This window comes from Littorina saxatilis, linkage group LG8 (assembly GCF_037325665.1).
Source record: "Littorina saxatilis isolate snail1 linkage group LG8, US_GU_Lsax_2.0, whole genome shotgun sequence".
NCBI lineage: Eukaryota > Metazoa > Mollusca > Gastropoda > Littorinimorpha > Littorinidae > Littorina > Littorina saxatilis.
Window position 1 is genome coordinate 19739461 of NC_090252.1, and position 13994 is coordinate 19753454.

Consider the following 13994-nt stretch of genomic DNA (forward strand, 5'->3'; position numbering starts at 1 on the left):
GCTGCCTGAAACTGGTAATGATCATCCTCAGAATGCACCAGATTGCACCATTTTGCATCCTTTTTTTCAAAATTTTCCGGGGGGGCATGCCCCCGGACCCCCCTAGCAAGCTCGGCGCTTCGCGCCTTCACACCCATATATTCACAATATACTTTTGAAAAAAACCAGTCATAAAATGAACTGATCCGCCCCTGCCGCCAGGGGGGACATCCCCCTGGGCCACCACTGGCAACCCCCCCCCTCCTCTTCGCCTAGTCCGGCCCTGCCTTAAATACTGAACTGTGGTGCTTCTGATAACCTACTATGTACCTATTTCAAAACCCATTTTGTATAACTACAAATTTGTACAAATGAAGAAAAAAAGTGTCAGAAAGTACTGCTGTCACATGATTAATGTGGAACAGCTGATTGGCAATGCACTAAAATTGTTAGCGCACTCCAAGAGTGCGCTATCAATCTCTGAGAGAATATTCATGCGCCTGTACCCCTTCTTTCTATTTGAGAAGTCTCATCTCATCCTTTATTTCATTGTGGCATGTAGCTTGTCGTCTCCGCATTAACCAAATATGTATGCATCTAAACTTCCCTATGTTTAACAGAATAGCACGAGTCATTGTAATCCCGACAGCATGTTGCAGTCGACTGATTCGATTGACTTTTCCCTAGCAGACGACATAATAACGCGCTTTTAAACGCTCAGCAAATCTTGATCTTGATCTTGATCTTGATGGATTACGCTGCTGGATACCAGAAGACTGGCGTAAATGCAGCGGGGGAGAGTGCGGCAGCCTAATGGTGGTGTACGGCTGCTAGCTTGGCTTTAAAGATGCCAATGCTTTTGGAGGTTACAGTATTGTCCTCAAGTAGATTCCAGTCTTGTGCCGTCTTCACAAAAAAGGAGTTCCTAAACTGATCAGTGCGGCCTTGGGGCACTGAATAGGGTCTAGAATTGTTTCTTGAAAACTGTGAGACGATGTTGGATGTGTGATGGTCAGGGTGTCTCACTGGCCTGATTTTACGGCCTTGCTTCTGCTCAGTTAAGAACTGGTGTGATGGTAGTGCCGGTACCAGCCCCTCAACCACCCTATAGAAGAACGTCAGACGGAGTTGTTGACGTCGCTGTTGCAGAGGTTGAAGTCCAGTTTTCTCTAGGAGTCTGGTGACGCTGCCGGGGGTCGACGACCTGAAGTCGCCTGTGATAAACCTTGATGCTTTGCGTTGTACGCGTTCGATGCAGTCAATGTCTTTCTTCAGGTAGGGGTCCCAGACAACCGCCCCGTACTCCAGGAGGGGACGCACAAGGGAGAGGTAGGCCTGCTGACGGCAACGAGGCGGGCAGCGTTGGAGGTTGCGGCGAAGGAAGCCAAGGGTGCAGTTAGCTTTTTTAGTGATAGAAGAAATGTGGGGGCTCCATTTCATGTCGTCTGAGAGGAGAATGCCAAGGTAGGGTGTGGATCTAACGTTTTGGAGGATGCTGTTGTCCAGTTGGTAGTAGAAGTCAGAGGATTTGTTTATACTGAGGATATAACATTTAGAGGCGTTGAAGCGCATGCCCCAGGTAACCGCCCATTCTTCGAGGTGTCTCAGGTCTTGTTGCAGGGATTGGTGGTCCGTGAAGGAGTGTATTTCCCTATAGAGCAGCAGTCGTCGGCGAACAAGCGGACGTGGGACGATACAGAGGCTGGCAGGTCGTTAATATGGACAAGGAAGAGTAGTGGGCCGAGCACCGTCCCCTGCGGGACGCCAGAGTCTACTGTAGTTGATTCGGATGAGGTACCCTCGAGTACAACTTTCATGGAGCGCTTAGTGAGGAACGACGTGAGCCAGTTGAGTAGGGGGCCGTTTATGCCATAACAGTAGAGTTTGTGGAGGAGGTGGGGGTGGGGAACAGTGTCGAACGCTTTAGAAAAATCAAGCACAGCGACATCTACTTGTTTTCTTTGGTCGAAGGAGGTCAAGAGGTCGTGGGTTGTGGTGAGAAGTTGGGTTTCGCACGAGAATCCAGACCGGAAACCATGGTTTAGATGCGTGAGGATGTTATGCGAGTCGAGATGTGTGAAGATGTGGCGGCATATAATATGTTCTAGGAGTTTGCAAGGGATGGAAGTGAGGGAGATGGGACGGTAGTTCGCGGGGAGGTGGCGATCACCCTTTTTGAATACACAGGAGATGTTGGCCTGGAGCCAGTCGGAAGGGAGAGAACCGCTATCCAGGGATCTCTGGAAGATTGCACGGAGAGCAGGAGCAATCTGGTCGGCGCAGGTCTTTAAGACCAGGTTGGGTATGCTGTCGGGGCCTGGGGCTTTGGCGGGGTTGAGGTCACGTAGCAGTTTAGCTACTCCAGCTGTGGTCACTTCAATCTGCTCTATGGGACTGACGGCGGGGGGTGGGGGAGGGGGGGTGAAGTTAGCACTCTTTGTGAATACTGATTTGAACTGGTCGAGGAGAAGTTTAGCTTTCCCTACGCTATCGTTTATAAGTTTATAAACATTTTCGGCAAATGTGAAGGAGACAACTATGACGATTGAATACATGTAGGGTTCAGAGCATTCTCGCCGTCCATATTTAGCACTAGCCTCCCCGAGGAGTGTAGATACAACACGCAAAACATACCAAATGTTTTTTTGAAAATGAGCAAACCGGGCCTCGAACAAGGAACAGCCTGTCAATGTCAAATCAGGGGGCGTCACTTTGCACAGCAGCCACATTCAATCGACCGGTCGTGCCAATACAAGCGCGAAGGTTTGGAATTGCAAATAACTAATGAAGTCTTTATGCAAGTACTGCACGTTTTAGCTCAAAGCTAAATTGAAATTTACTAACATAAATATGAAAAAGAGCTGTGTCTGCAAATTTGAAACATCACACAAACAAGTTGATCTAACACGGCCTGTCCACAATTTGAAGTTATCCAAATGAACGTAGCAAAATGTGCGTGGTGAAACTTTTTTTTGTTCTCTTGAGTTACTGACAATATCGGTATACACAATATCACAGTGCTTCGTTCAATAAATCATTTTCTTTATTTGCTCTATAAATCTTTTCTGGAACTGAGATGTCTCACTAACTTGAATAATATGTATAGCAGAATTCGGTCGGATACAGCATTGACTTGTGACATGACAAGATTAACAAGGGGACGGTGTGGAGGCAGTCTGGAATATGCTGCGAATCATGTTCAGGGCCCGTATGCTTATGGGGGAAGTTCGCGACAACTCCCGAAGTTTTGAGTGACATCGGAAGTACTTGCCTCACTTTCGTATGCATGGGCCGGAAAAAGGGTTTACCTCGAAGCAAAGCGAGGAAGTAACTCAGGGTATTTTGCGACTACTTCTAAAGTTTTGAGTGACATCGGAAGTACATCCTCACTTTCGCATGCATGGGACGAAAAAAGAGTTTACTTTGGAAGCTAACGAGGAAGTAAATGAGGGTAAATGTACTACAGCCAGACCCAGTAGTAAACACGCTACTTCCACAGTTTCTCAGTGCAAAAAGGCAGGGCTTTTCTTCAGTTTTTCATGTCAAACCGAGCTGACGCTCCCAAAGAGAGAAAATAGAGGGAAAAGTCGTATCTTCTGCATGCATTTCGTGCAAATTTCCCTGAATACAAACCTGAGTTGCCAGCTTTGACTTTTGTTTGTTCTGGGTCATTGGCCACCACTCTTTCATTCCCGCTTATACGAGGGGGTTACTGTGTTTCTATGGAAATGGGCGTCGTTGTGTGCATGTGTGAGTGTGTGTGTGTGTGTGTGTGTGTTTGTGTGCGTGCGTGCGTGTGTTTGTGTGCGTGTGCGTGTGTGTGTGTGTGTGTGTGTGTGTGTTCGAGTGTTGAAGTGTAAGTTTCTGCTATTTTTTTGTCATTGCTTTATCTGTGTGTGTGTGTGTGTGTGTGTGTGTGTGTGTGTGTGTGTGTGTGTGTGTGTGTGTGTGTGTATATATATGTTTGTGCGAGTGCCTGTCTGCCTGTGTGTGCGTCCGTGCGGGTATAATTGTGCGTCTGTTCCTTCATACGTTTGTTTGCGTGTTCGCGCGTGCCGTGTGTGTGTGTGTGTGTGTGTGTGTGTGTGTGTGTGTGTGTGTGTATGTGTGTGTGTGTGTACCCACTCCCCACACTATGATGAGCTGACTATATTTGCGCCTTGATATTTTATTCATGTTCTTACGTTTTATGCTGTTGATTGTGATTCACCACACCCGAGTTTATCGTAATTGAGATAATAAAGTGTTCTATGTCTATGTATTATGTCTAATACACATGCACACACGCACGTAGGCTACAAAAATCCAATCTTGACTTTGAACTTTATATAAACATACATCCTCTTCACAATTAACGAGGACAAACGTAATTTACAAACACCTAAGTACAAAAATTTTTCTGTTTTAAAAATTCGGACACACATTTTCTCAAATGATATGAAATTCGCTGAACTTATCTTCTTTTCACTACACCTTATATCTTGATTCCCAAAAAATGGAGTTCTGCCTTTTTAAATTTACCAGTAACACAAACATTCGCTCTGACCAAACTATTTTTGTCCAGCAGTTTTACCGATACACAATCATTAAAAAAAACCACTACAAAAAGAGTTTTAAGTTAACCGACTTCGCTACCACATAAACAACCTTTTTTTTATTGTCCCCAACATTCTGGTCAACGAAATCAATATTATAGACAGTCATTCTATTTAAGGACAATCATCACAGCTTTCGTTCAACCAGTTAAAAACAACAATTATAGTAAAAGCTACAGCGCGATCAACGTTTGCCCATTTACGAACTCGCGATGAGATTTGTTTCTTCTGGTCACCAAGCCTACCGTTTACAAACGCATGCGCACTAATTGGGATTCCCCCAATTTTCTCGACCTTGACCTCAGAACTCTCGAAGCCACTACTTCGGCGTTCAATTTAGCTCGTGCATACCGAGTAGCTGGCAACTTTGCTTTCGAAGTTCCCACTTCCAATGTCAAGGGCCTCTCGCTTGACATAATTATACGACGATATCGCATCTCAAGGGTCCTTACCCATCCAAAAGAAACCTCCAGCGCATACTACAATTGCAGGACATTCCGTTTTTAAAGGCAGCTCATTGGGAAATGATCTCAGACACAATATCGAAGACGTGAAATGCGTCAATCGAGCAACTGTCGTAACTTGGCTACAATGAGACGGTCTCCTACCTTGCACCATAGACACGGACTGTGACATTCTTGTTTAATTTAGGTGAAATGCTTAAAACAGAGTGACTCAAAAGCGACAGTTCGATCAGTTACTGACCGAAAAAAACGTGCTCGAGTCACTCGGCGAAGGTGGCGAGCTTTCAAACCAGCACGACTGAATAACTCAGAATGCCTTTTTTCATCATGCCTCTATTCTACACGAGTAACATAGTGCAGTGGTAACGGTTCCGGACTCTCGTTCATTCGCTCCGGGTTCAAGTTCCGCCGGGAGCTATATATTTTTTTTATTAATCTTTTCCTTTTTAAGCCTCCGCAATTGCATTCCGGCTGCAAAAACCGGGTTTTGCCTCTGTGTTAATTTTATTCATTTGCAAAAGAAACCTTCCTATGCTTTGAAAAAATCATATCATGTCTTGACTTTCAACTGTACGCGCGTGTGTATATGTGTGTCACAACGGTGAGTATGTGTGTGTGTGTGTATGTGTGGGTGTGGGTGTGTGTGTGTGTGTGTGACGTGTCACTTGTGTCATCATAGTTTCAGTGTGTGTATGAGTGTAGATTGAGAGAGAATGAGAGAAAGTGAGAGAGAGTGAGTGTGTGGTTATTTGTTTGTGACTGTGTGCGTGCGTGTATGGGTGCGTGTGTGTGTGTATATGTGTGCGCGCGAGCTCGCGCGTGTGTGTGGTGTGTGTGTGTGTTTATGTGTGCCGCCGTCAGTGTCACTTGTGTCATAGTGTCAGTATGTGCATGAGTGTACGTTTGTCTGTGTGTGCGTGTGTCGTAAGAGAGAGAGAGAGAGAGAGAGAGAGAGAGAGAGAGAGAGAGAGAGAGAGAGAGAGAGAGAGAGAGAGAGAGAGAGAGAGAGAGAGAGAGAGAGAGAGACACTTCTTTGGCAATTTTGGACCAGACAGCGTCTTTATGTTTAACAGTTAGACTGTTCTGAAATTTGGACAGAATAACCGTTCTTTCGTAAAACACTTCTGTCAAGAGTACAGCAATTTCACCATCTGAAAAAGGTGCAGAACGCCCCTCCGTGTCTACTTTCTTTTTGAGCGGCACACGTGCCTTGCCATTTTTGTTGACTGCCATGTTGATAGAAACGTGCGCATGCGTATTAGTAGGGATTCCCCCAATTTCCCCGACCTTGACCTTAATACTCTCGCTGTCACTACTTTGGCGCTCAAGTCAGTTCATGCATTGTGAACAGTTAGAAAGTTGACTTCGGGAGTTCCCACTTCGAAAAGAGGCCTCTACTTCCAGTGTTTCTTACTTCTAGTTCATGCATACGGGCCCTGAATAGTCCTGCAAATCTTGCACCTTGCACTGTACTTGCATCAATGTTGTTCTCAACTTACACGTCAGCATCGGAATAGGCTGTCAATGATGTTCAGGATATCTAAAAAACAAGTCGCGTAAGGCGAAAATACAATATTTAGTCAAGTAGCTGTCGAACTCACAGAATGAAACTGAACGCAACGCAACGCAGCAAGACCGTATACTCGTAGCATCGTCACTCTACCGCCCGTGGCAAAGGCAGTGCCCGTGGAATTGACAAGAAGAGCGGGGTATTCGTTGCGCTGAGAAGGATAGCACGCTTTTCTGTACCTCTCTTCGTCTTAACTTTCTGAGCGTGTTTTTAATCCAAACATATCATATCTATATATTTTTGGAATCAGGAACCGACAAGGAATAAGATAAAAGTGTTTTTAAATTGATTTCGAAAAAAAAATTGTGATAATAATTTTTATATATTTAATTTTCAGAGCTTGTTTTTAATCCAAATAAAACATATTTATATGTTTTTGGAATCAGCAAATGATGGAAAATAAGATAAACGTAAATTTGGATCGTTTTATAAATTTTAATTTTTTTTTACAATTTTCAGATTTTTAATGACCAAAGTCATTAATTAATTTTTAAGCCACCAAGCTGAAATGCAATACCGAACCCCGGGCTTCGTCGACGATTACTTGACCAAAATTGCAACCAATTTGGTTGAAAAATGAGGGCGTGACAGTGCCGCCTCAACTTTCACGAAAAGCCGGATATGACGTCATCAAAGATATTTATCAAAAAAATGAAAAAAGTGTTCGTGGATTTCATACCCAGGAACTCTCATGTCAAATTTCATAAAGATCGGTCCAGTAGCTTAGTCCGAATCGCTCTACACACACACACACACACACACACACACACACACACACACACACACACACACACACACACACGCACACACGCACGCACACTCGCACATACACCACGACCCTCGTTTCGATTCCCCCTCGATGTTAAAATATTTAGTCAAAACTTGACTAAATATAAACAAGTCGCGTAAGGCGAAAATACAATATTTAGTCAAGTAGCTGTCGAACTCACAGAATGAAACTGAACCCAACGCAACGCAGCAAGACCGTATACTCGTAGCATCGTCACTCCACCGCCCGTGGCAAAGGCAGTGCCCGTGGAATTGACAAGAAGAGCGGGGTATTCGTTGCGCTGAGAAGGATAGCACGCTTTTCTGTACCTCTCTTCGTTTTAACTTTCTGAGCGTGTTTTTAATCCAAACATATCATATCTATATATTTTTGGAATCAGGAACCGACAAGGAATAAGATGAAAGTGTTTTTAAATTGATTTCGAAAAAAAAAATTTGATAATAATTTTTATATATTTAATTTTCAGAGCTTGTTTTTAATCCGAATATAACATATTTATATGTTTTTGGAATCAGCAAATGATGGAAAATAAGATAAACGTAAATTTGGATCGTTTTATAAATTTTTATTTTTTTTTACAATTTTCAGATTTTTAATGACCAAAGTCATTAATTAATTTTTAAGCCACCAAGCTGAAATGCAATACCGAAGTCCGGGCTTCGTCGAAGATTACTTGACCAAAATTTCAAGCAATTTGGTTGAAAAATGAGGGCGTGACAGTGCCGCCTCAACTTTCACGAAAAGCCGGATATGACGTCATCAAAGACATTTATCAAAAAAATGAAAAAAACGTTCGGGGATTTCATACCCAGGAACTCTCATGTCAAATTTCATAAAGATCGGTCCAGTAGTTTAGTCTGAATCGCTCTACACACACACACAGACAGACAGACAGACAGACACACGCACATACACCACGACCCTCGTTTCGATTCCCCCTCGATGTTAAAATATTTAGTCAAAACTTGACTAAATATAAAAAGGCAACTCGCGCTATACTCGCATCAATGTTGTCATCGCAACTTACACGTCGGCATCGGAATAAGCTGTCAATCAATTTCAGGACAACCCCACAAAAACTTCAACTCATACAATAATCGCGTATCAAGGTGTTCTTCTTAACTGACACGTCAGCATTTGTGTATGTGCCTGTGTGTGTTTGTATATATATGGGTGTGTGTGTGTGTGTGTGTGTGTGTGTGTGTGTGTATGTGTGTGTGTGTGTGTAGGTGTGTGTGTGTATGTGTGTGTGTGTGTGTGTATGTAGGTGTGTGTGTGTATTTGTGTATGTGTGTGTGTGTCATGTGTTTGTGTGTGTGTGTTTGTGTGTGTGTGTGTGTGTGTGCGTGTGTACTTGCTTTTTAGGATTAGTTTAATGAGTTCAAGAGGTCAGTGAAGACACCATCGTTTTTAGAAGAGAAACGTTTGACAATGAACTGACAAATATTAAGGTTGGGTCTTACCTATTGCCTTTGGGTGTGTTTACGATGCTATGCAATGCGTGTGCATTCGTTTGTGCATGCGTGTTTATGAACGTTAAGCCTACATGTAAATTCTTCCAGGTTATATTCCAAAACGTTGGTGTTGTTGTATTTTTTTTTCTCGTCATAAATTCTGATCAGATGACACAGTAATACAAGCAAATACACATATGCTCATGCCATGGAATCAAACAATAACAGAGGATTTGCGAATGAATTTTTAAAACTTGACAAAAGGATTTTGCCCCCAGCAGTTTTGTTGTTTGGTCTATTCCTGTCTCATTTGTATCTGTGTCAGTCCGACACTGATAACCTTCCGTTTTACACAGTCCTTTCTTTGTTTTTAGCAAGATTCTTTGGTCACTGTTCCAAACGCTGTAGGCCTACGCATCACGTGCACAACACAGGTCTCGTGGTCTTCAACCAAATTCGCGGTGAGACAGCCGAGAGTTAGCCGACACTGGCATTTTTACGGCAGGCCCTATCTGTCACAGTTCCGTATTTTTCTCTCTTGTTCAGACGTCCTCGGATATAAGCCGAGGTGTCTCTCTGCGCTGGCAACACTTAAAGACCTCACGCGATGAGTTTGCAACACAGCTGTTTAACGCACAAAACTTTGCTGTGTGCTCAGCGTACTACGACGTATTGCTAGCGTGCTTCAGCGTCCTCTTAACGTATACAAAACGTACCCATAAAGTACCCATAACGTATTCGACGTACGCCAGCGTACTTATTCAAATGTCCCATACGTCGGCATACGCAGGCTTTAAAACGGTCGTGTGACAGGGCCATAAGGGGTAAAAACAGGGCGACGGTTGTACCGTTTGCAATGTGAAATGTAAAGGTATTTCCTTTCCGTCCAAGATGCTAACTTGACTTTCTGGTTAACTTTACTTGGCTGCATTATTTTGCCGCTTTGGATCTTATGTGACCGCATCGCTGAACTTGCTGGGTAACCCTGTCACCAGTACCCAAGACGCATGCGAACTGGCTTCTGCCCGGCATTGAAACATATTTTATTTGTTTTTTAAGTTCAGGGCTGTAAGTTAGAGTTGCCATCGTCACAACGGTCGTCGTGTTTTGAACAAAACACATGTGTACGAGTGATTGCCTGCGCGTACGTGTGTCAGTGTGCGCGTGCTTGCATGTGTGTGTGTGTGTGTGTGTGTGTGTGTGTGTGTGTGTGTGTGTGTGTGAGTGCGTGTGTGAGTGTGTGTGTGTGTGTGTGTGCGTGCGTGTGCGTGCGGTATGCGTGCGTGTGTGGCTGTGTGTGTGTGTGTGTGTGCCGGTGTGTGTACGTGTGTGTGTGTGTGTGTGTGTGTGTGTGTGTGCGTGCGTGCGTGTGTGTGTGTGTGTGTGTGTGTGTGTGTGGGTGTGTGCATGTGTGTGTGTGTGTGTATGTGTGCGTGTGTGCGTGCGTGCGTGCGTGCGTGCGTGCGTGCGTGCGTTTTTGAGAATGTGTGTGACTGCCTTTGGAATTGGGTGCTGGTGGTTTTGAGAGAGTATGAGAGAGGGGGGCGTGCCTATTCACCATGATAGCAATACAAGATAGCGCCATGAACATTATATAAAGGCTGACAATCTGCTGACAGACATCATGGACTGATCATGTCTCCCAGGCGTTGACAAGGAGCAGGGACAGCTGATCAAAGAAAAAGATACAGGTAAAGGCAGGTGAAAGATTCCGTAACGCTGTGTCTGCCTGTCTGAGGCGCTCCATAGGGTTGTGGTGTTCTCGTATTTGCGGAAAGATAGACTGATCTGTAATTCATAAGGATAGGGGTTTTAGACAAAGTCCTTTCGATTTTGAGAAGATTGTCAAAAAAACAAACAATTACCATCTGATGTATTTCTTTGATTGCTCCAGTGCTTAATCGATGCGCATCGAAAATGTAAAGTTAATTATTATAATTGTAACATACATTCTTCTGATTGGTGCAATTTGAATTGATCAGAAAGTTCATATTGTCTATGAATATGACATGATCCCATGTATTCCAAGGGATACTTCATAGTTGTTTTTATGTTGGAAAAAACATACTCGTTTGGACAAACGTTGTTGTCTGTGATTCATTTCAATGGATACCAAAACTGGCAAAGAGGAAATAATTGCCAACAAGACAAAGGAATAAGAAGAAACCACATTGGAATATTGACACGAAATTATATATATAGCCCTTTCCTCTCAGTCTGCATGATCATTTTCCTTTATGACTGTTTCAGGGAACAATGTTGCTGAGCGAAACATTTCTGTTGTGCCTTCTGTCTTCCGCCTTGGAGGTATGATTTCACTCGTGATTAAAATTAAAATTAAAATAAAACAACCATAGTCATTTACGTGGTCAAGAAAAAAATCCTTTCATTGCTCGCAGATTGGATTATAAATTTGTTACTGATTCTGTTTTAAATAATATTAGAGATTGTAGTATAATTATGTTCTGTTGCACAATCCGACCATCTGTCGGTTAGCATAACATATAAATTATCTTCATTTCAGCGGGGTCCATCATATTGGAAATGTAATGATAGTTTGTTAAAGGATCATGTCTTTGTTGATGAATTGAATTTGATGTTGGAAGAATGTGAGATACAAGATGAAATAATGGAGGATCACGTTAAATGGGACATGTGTAAGATTAAAATAAGAGAATTCTGTATTCAGTACAGTAAGGACAAAAATAGATGTAAGTTTAACAGACATGTGGAATTTTTGGAAAGTTTGAATAGGATTGATAAAGCCCTTGTTTTAGATCAAGATAATAACGAATTGTTGATGGAAAAAGATAAAGTAAACGTAGAATTGGAAATGTATTCAATACAGGTCCCGAATTAGGTCCCGAATTAAATTTATTGAAGAAGGAGACAAAATACACAGTATTTTCTCAATATGGAAAAGACACACTCAAACGCGAAAATTATGGATCGTCTGGCTAAAGCAGATGGTCAGGTGATAACAAATCAGGATGATATTTTGACTGAACAAGTACAGTTTTTTAGAAGGAGATACGAAAACAATATTGAGTTTGATGACAATTTGGTTGAACAGTTTTTGGATGGTGTTAAAGTTCGACAATTAACACAACAGCGGAAGACAGGAATTGATAGTCCGATCACGTTAATAGAATTATCGACATCCTTAAATAAATATGAAAAACGGTTCTATCCTTGGCGGATTATGACATTATTCAGTTATTCTGCAGAAAAACCAAAATGCTGGAGAAAAACTGTCTTTTCTGCAGCATTTCTGCATAATGTCCTCTTTCGCCGAAGCAACGGGTTTTTTTCTGGAGCAAAACATTTTACTGCAGTAAAATTGAAATCAAGAATGCTGCAGTAAAACGGTGATGTTGTTTTACTGCAGAAAACCTGTTTACACTTTTTTTGCAGCATTTTGTTCTGGCTCATTATAATGTTGGAGCACGTGAGCCACCCTCTGTCGAGAGATGGACTCATCCAGAATTACCAATAGTTACAAACTATTATACTATCCCAGGGGGCGACGAATACAAACGCTACTTTACAAGGTCGTTTGTTTTTCTCCAGAAAAACTGTGACAAATGGAGTCGTGGGAGTAACCAAGACAGACCAGGTCCAGGCAAGTCAATTGTTATCTCCCTTTACATGTACAAGTCTTCAATTTTCCATTCATATTAGATAGCAGTGAAGACCCCAAATTAATCAATCATCAAAGCAGAAAAGCCATCCTTTTTCTATCCGCGAAGCGAACAGCGAACAAGCGCATGCATGTCTTTGTTTATCCATTTTTCGGTTACAGATATAACTCACGACTTACACTGTTTGCCAGTTGTCTTCTAACTTTTGTCTCCTTATCTCTTGGTTTCGGACTGAACATAGAGCCTGCGTAAAAAAAATCGCATATACACATGTATTTCAAATATAGATTTGAATAATGTATAGTTTTCTGTTTGGGCAGATCTGGCAAGTCTGGACGATATTCCATTTTCCCCTGAGCAGATTAGAAGTGCAGAGGTCACACTGGAAGGTAAGTAACAAGTCTTCAAGTTGAGGAGAAACGAAATTATTCTTGAAATGCTTTCCGAGCAAAGTTCATTATTCGTACCATGTATGTTTGTCTCTGTCTGTCCACCGGTAGGTAGACGTACGTGTTAATGTCATGTTTTGATGAGTCATAAATTGAACGTCCCAATAACTTCTTTATTTTTTTCTTTCTTTTTTTGAATTTTATTATTTGTGTTTGTGCGCTGGAAACTACAGACAGTTTTTTTTAATCAGATAAAAGAAATATTGCTTTGCTGCTGAGAGAGAAAACCTCATTGTAATATTTATTTAAATAGAATATGCTCGCACCATCAAAAAGAAAGCGTTATTGTTGTTCGCTGACAAGTGTACTTTTTGTTTGTAATAATCAGCACATGCGGGACTCACATTTTCTGATGTTGCACACATTTGCATCAACTCAAATGATCTCTGTTGCTTAGGTTGCGGGTATGATATCCACGCCGCTGACGATGTTAAGTACGGGCACATTGTGAGCCCAAACTACCCGCACACCTACCATGTGGGACTCAGCTGCACGTGGTACCTGTACGGCTTTCATCGGGTGGATTTCCACTTGTCTGATATTTCACTAAGGAATGGCACAGAGTAAGCTTACACACACACACACACACACACACACACACACACACACACACACACACACACACACACACACACACCCATACACACACACGCGCACACACTCACACACACACACACGCACACACACACACGCACATACCCCCGAACGCACACGCACACACACACACACACGCGCACGCAAACTCTCTCACACACACACACACACACACACACACGTACACTCACACACACACACACACACACACATACACACACACATATACACACACACACACACATACACACACACACACACGCACACACACACACGCACACACACACACGCACACACCTTGTTGTTGTGGTTGTTGTTTGAAATACCTTGGATACATCGCCTCTTTAACACAGATCCCTTTGTGGAGACAAAGCTCTGCCGGACAGTACACGACTTTTGCAGTCGGGAGCCGACATTGTGGAGATATCCCAAGGATATGCTGGCATCGGGATGAGGCC

The 13994-nt window shown here is 42.8% G+C and overlaps 2 protein-coding genes and 1 long non-coding RNA gene across 3 annotated transcripts in view; 2 read left to right on the forward strand and 1 right to left on the reverse strand.

Moving 5' to 3' along the window:
* Positions 1-789: 789 nt before the first annotated feature.
* LOC138974542 (uncharacterized) lies at positions 790-1551 on the reverse strand. Its single transcript, XM_070347257.1, has one exon. The coding sequence runs from the start codon at positions 1549-1551 to the stop codon at positions 790-792; it is 762 nt and encodes a 253-aa protein (XP_070203358.1).
* Positions 1552-10486: 8935 nt separating this feature from the next.
* Positions 10487-12474, forward strand: LOC138972219 (uncharacterized). Its single transcript, XR_011457496.1, has 3 exons — positions 10487-10543; positions 11103-11159; positions 12423-12474. It is a non-coding gene; the product is annotated as an uncharacterized lncRNA (long non-coding RNA).
* A 145-nt stretch (positions 12475-12619) lies between these two features.
* LOC138974543 (uncharacterized) overlaps positions 12620-13994 on the forward strand; it is a 10721-nt gene continuing 9346 nt past the window's right edge. Inside the window, exons 1-4 of the mRNA XM_070347258.1 lie at positions 12620-12647; positions 12814-12882; positions 13340-13505; positions 13890-13994. The exon at positions 13890-13994 is cut by the window's right edge and continues 68 nt beyond it. Coding sequence (XP_070203359.1) covers positions 12620-12647; positions 12814-12882; positions 13340-13505; positions 13890-13994 — 368 coding nt within the window. The remainder of the gene's footprint in view (positions 12648-12813; positions 12883-13339; positions 13506-13889) is intronic.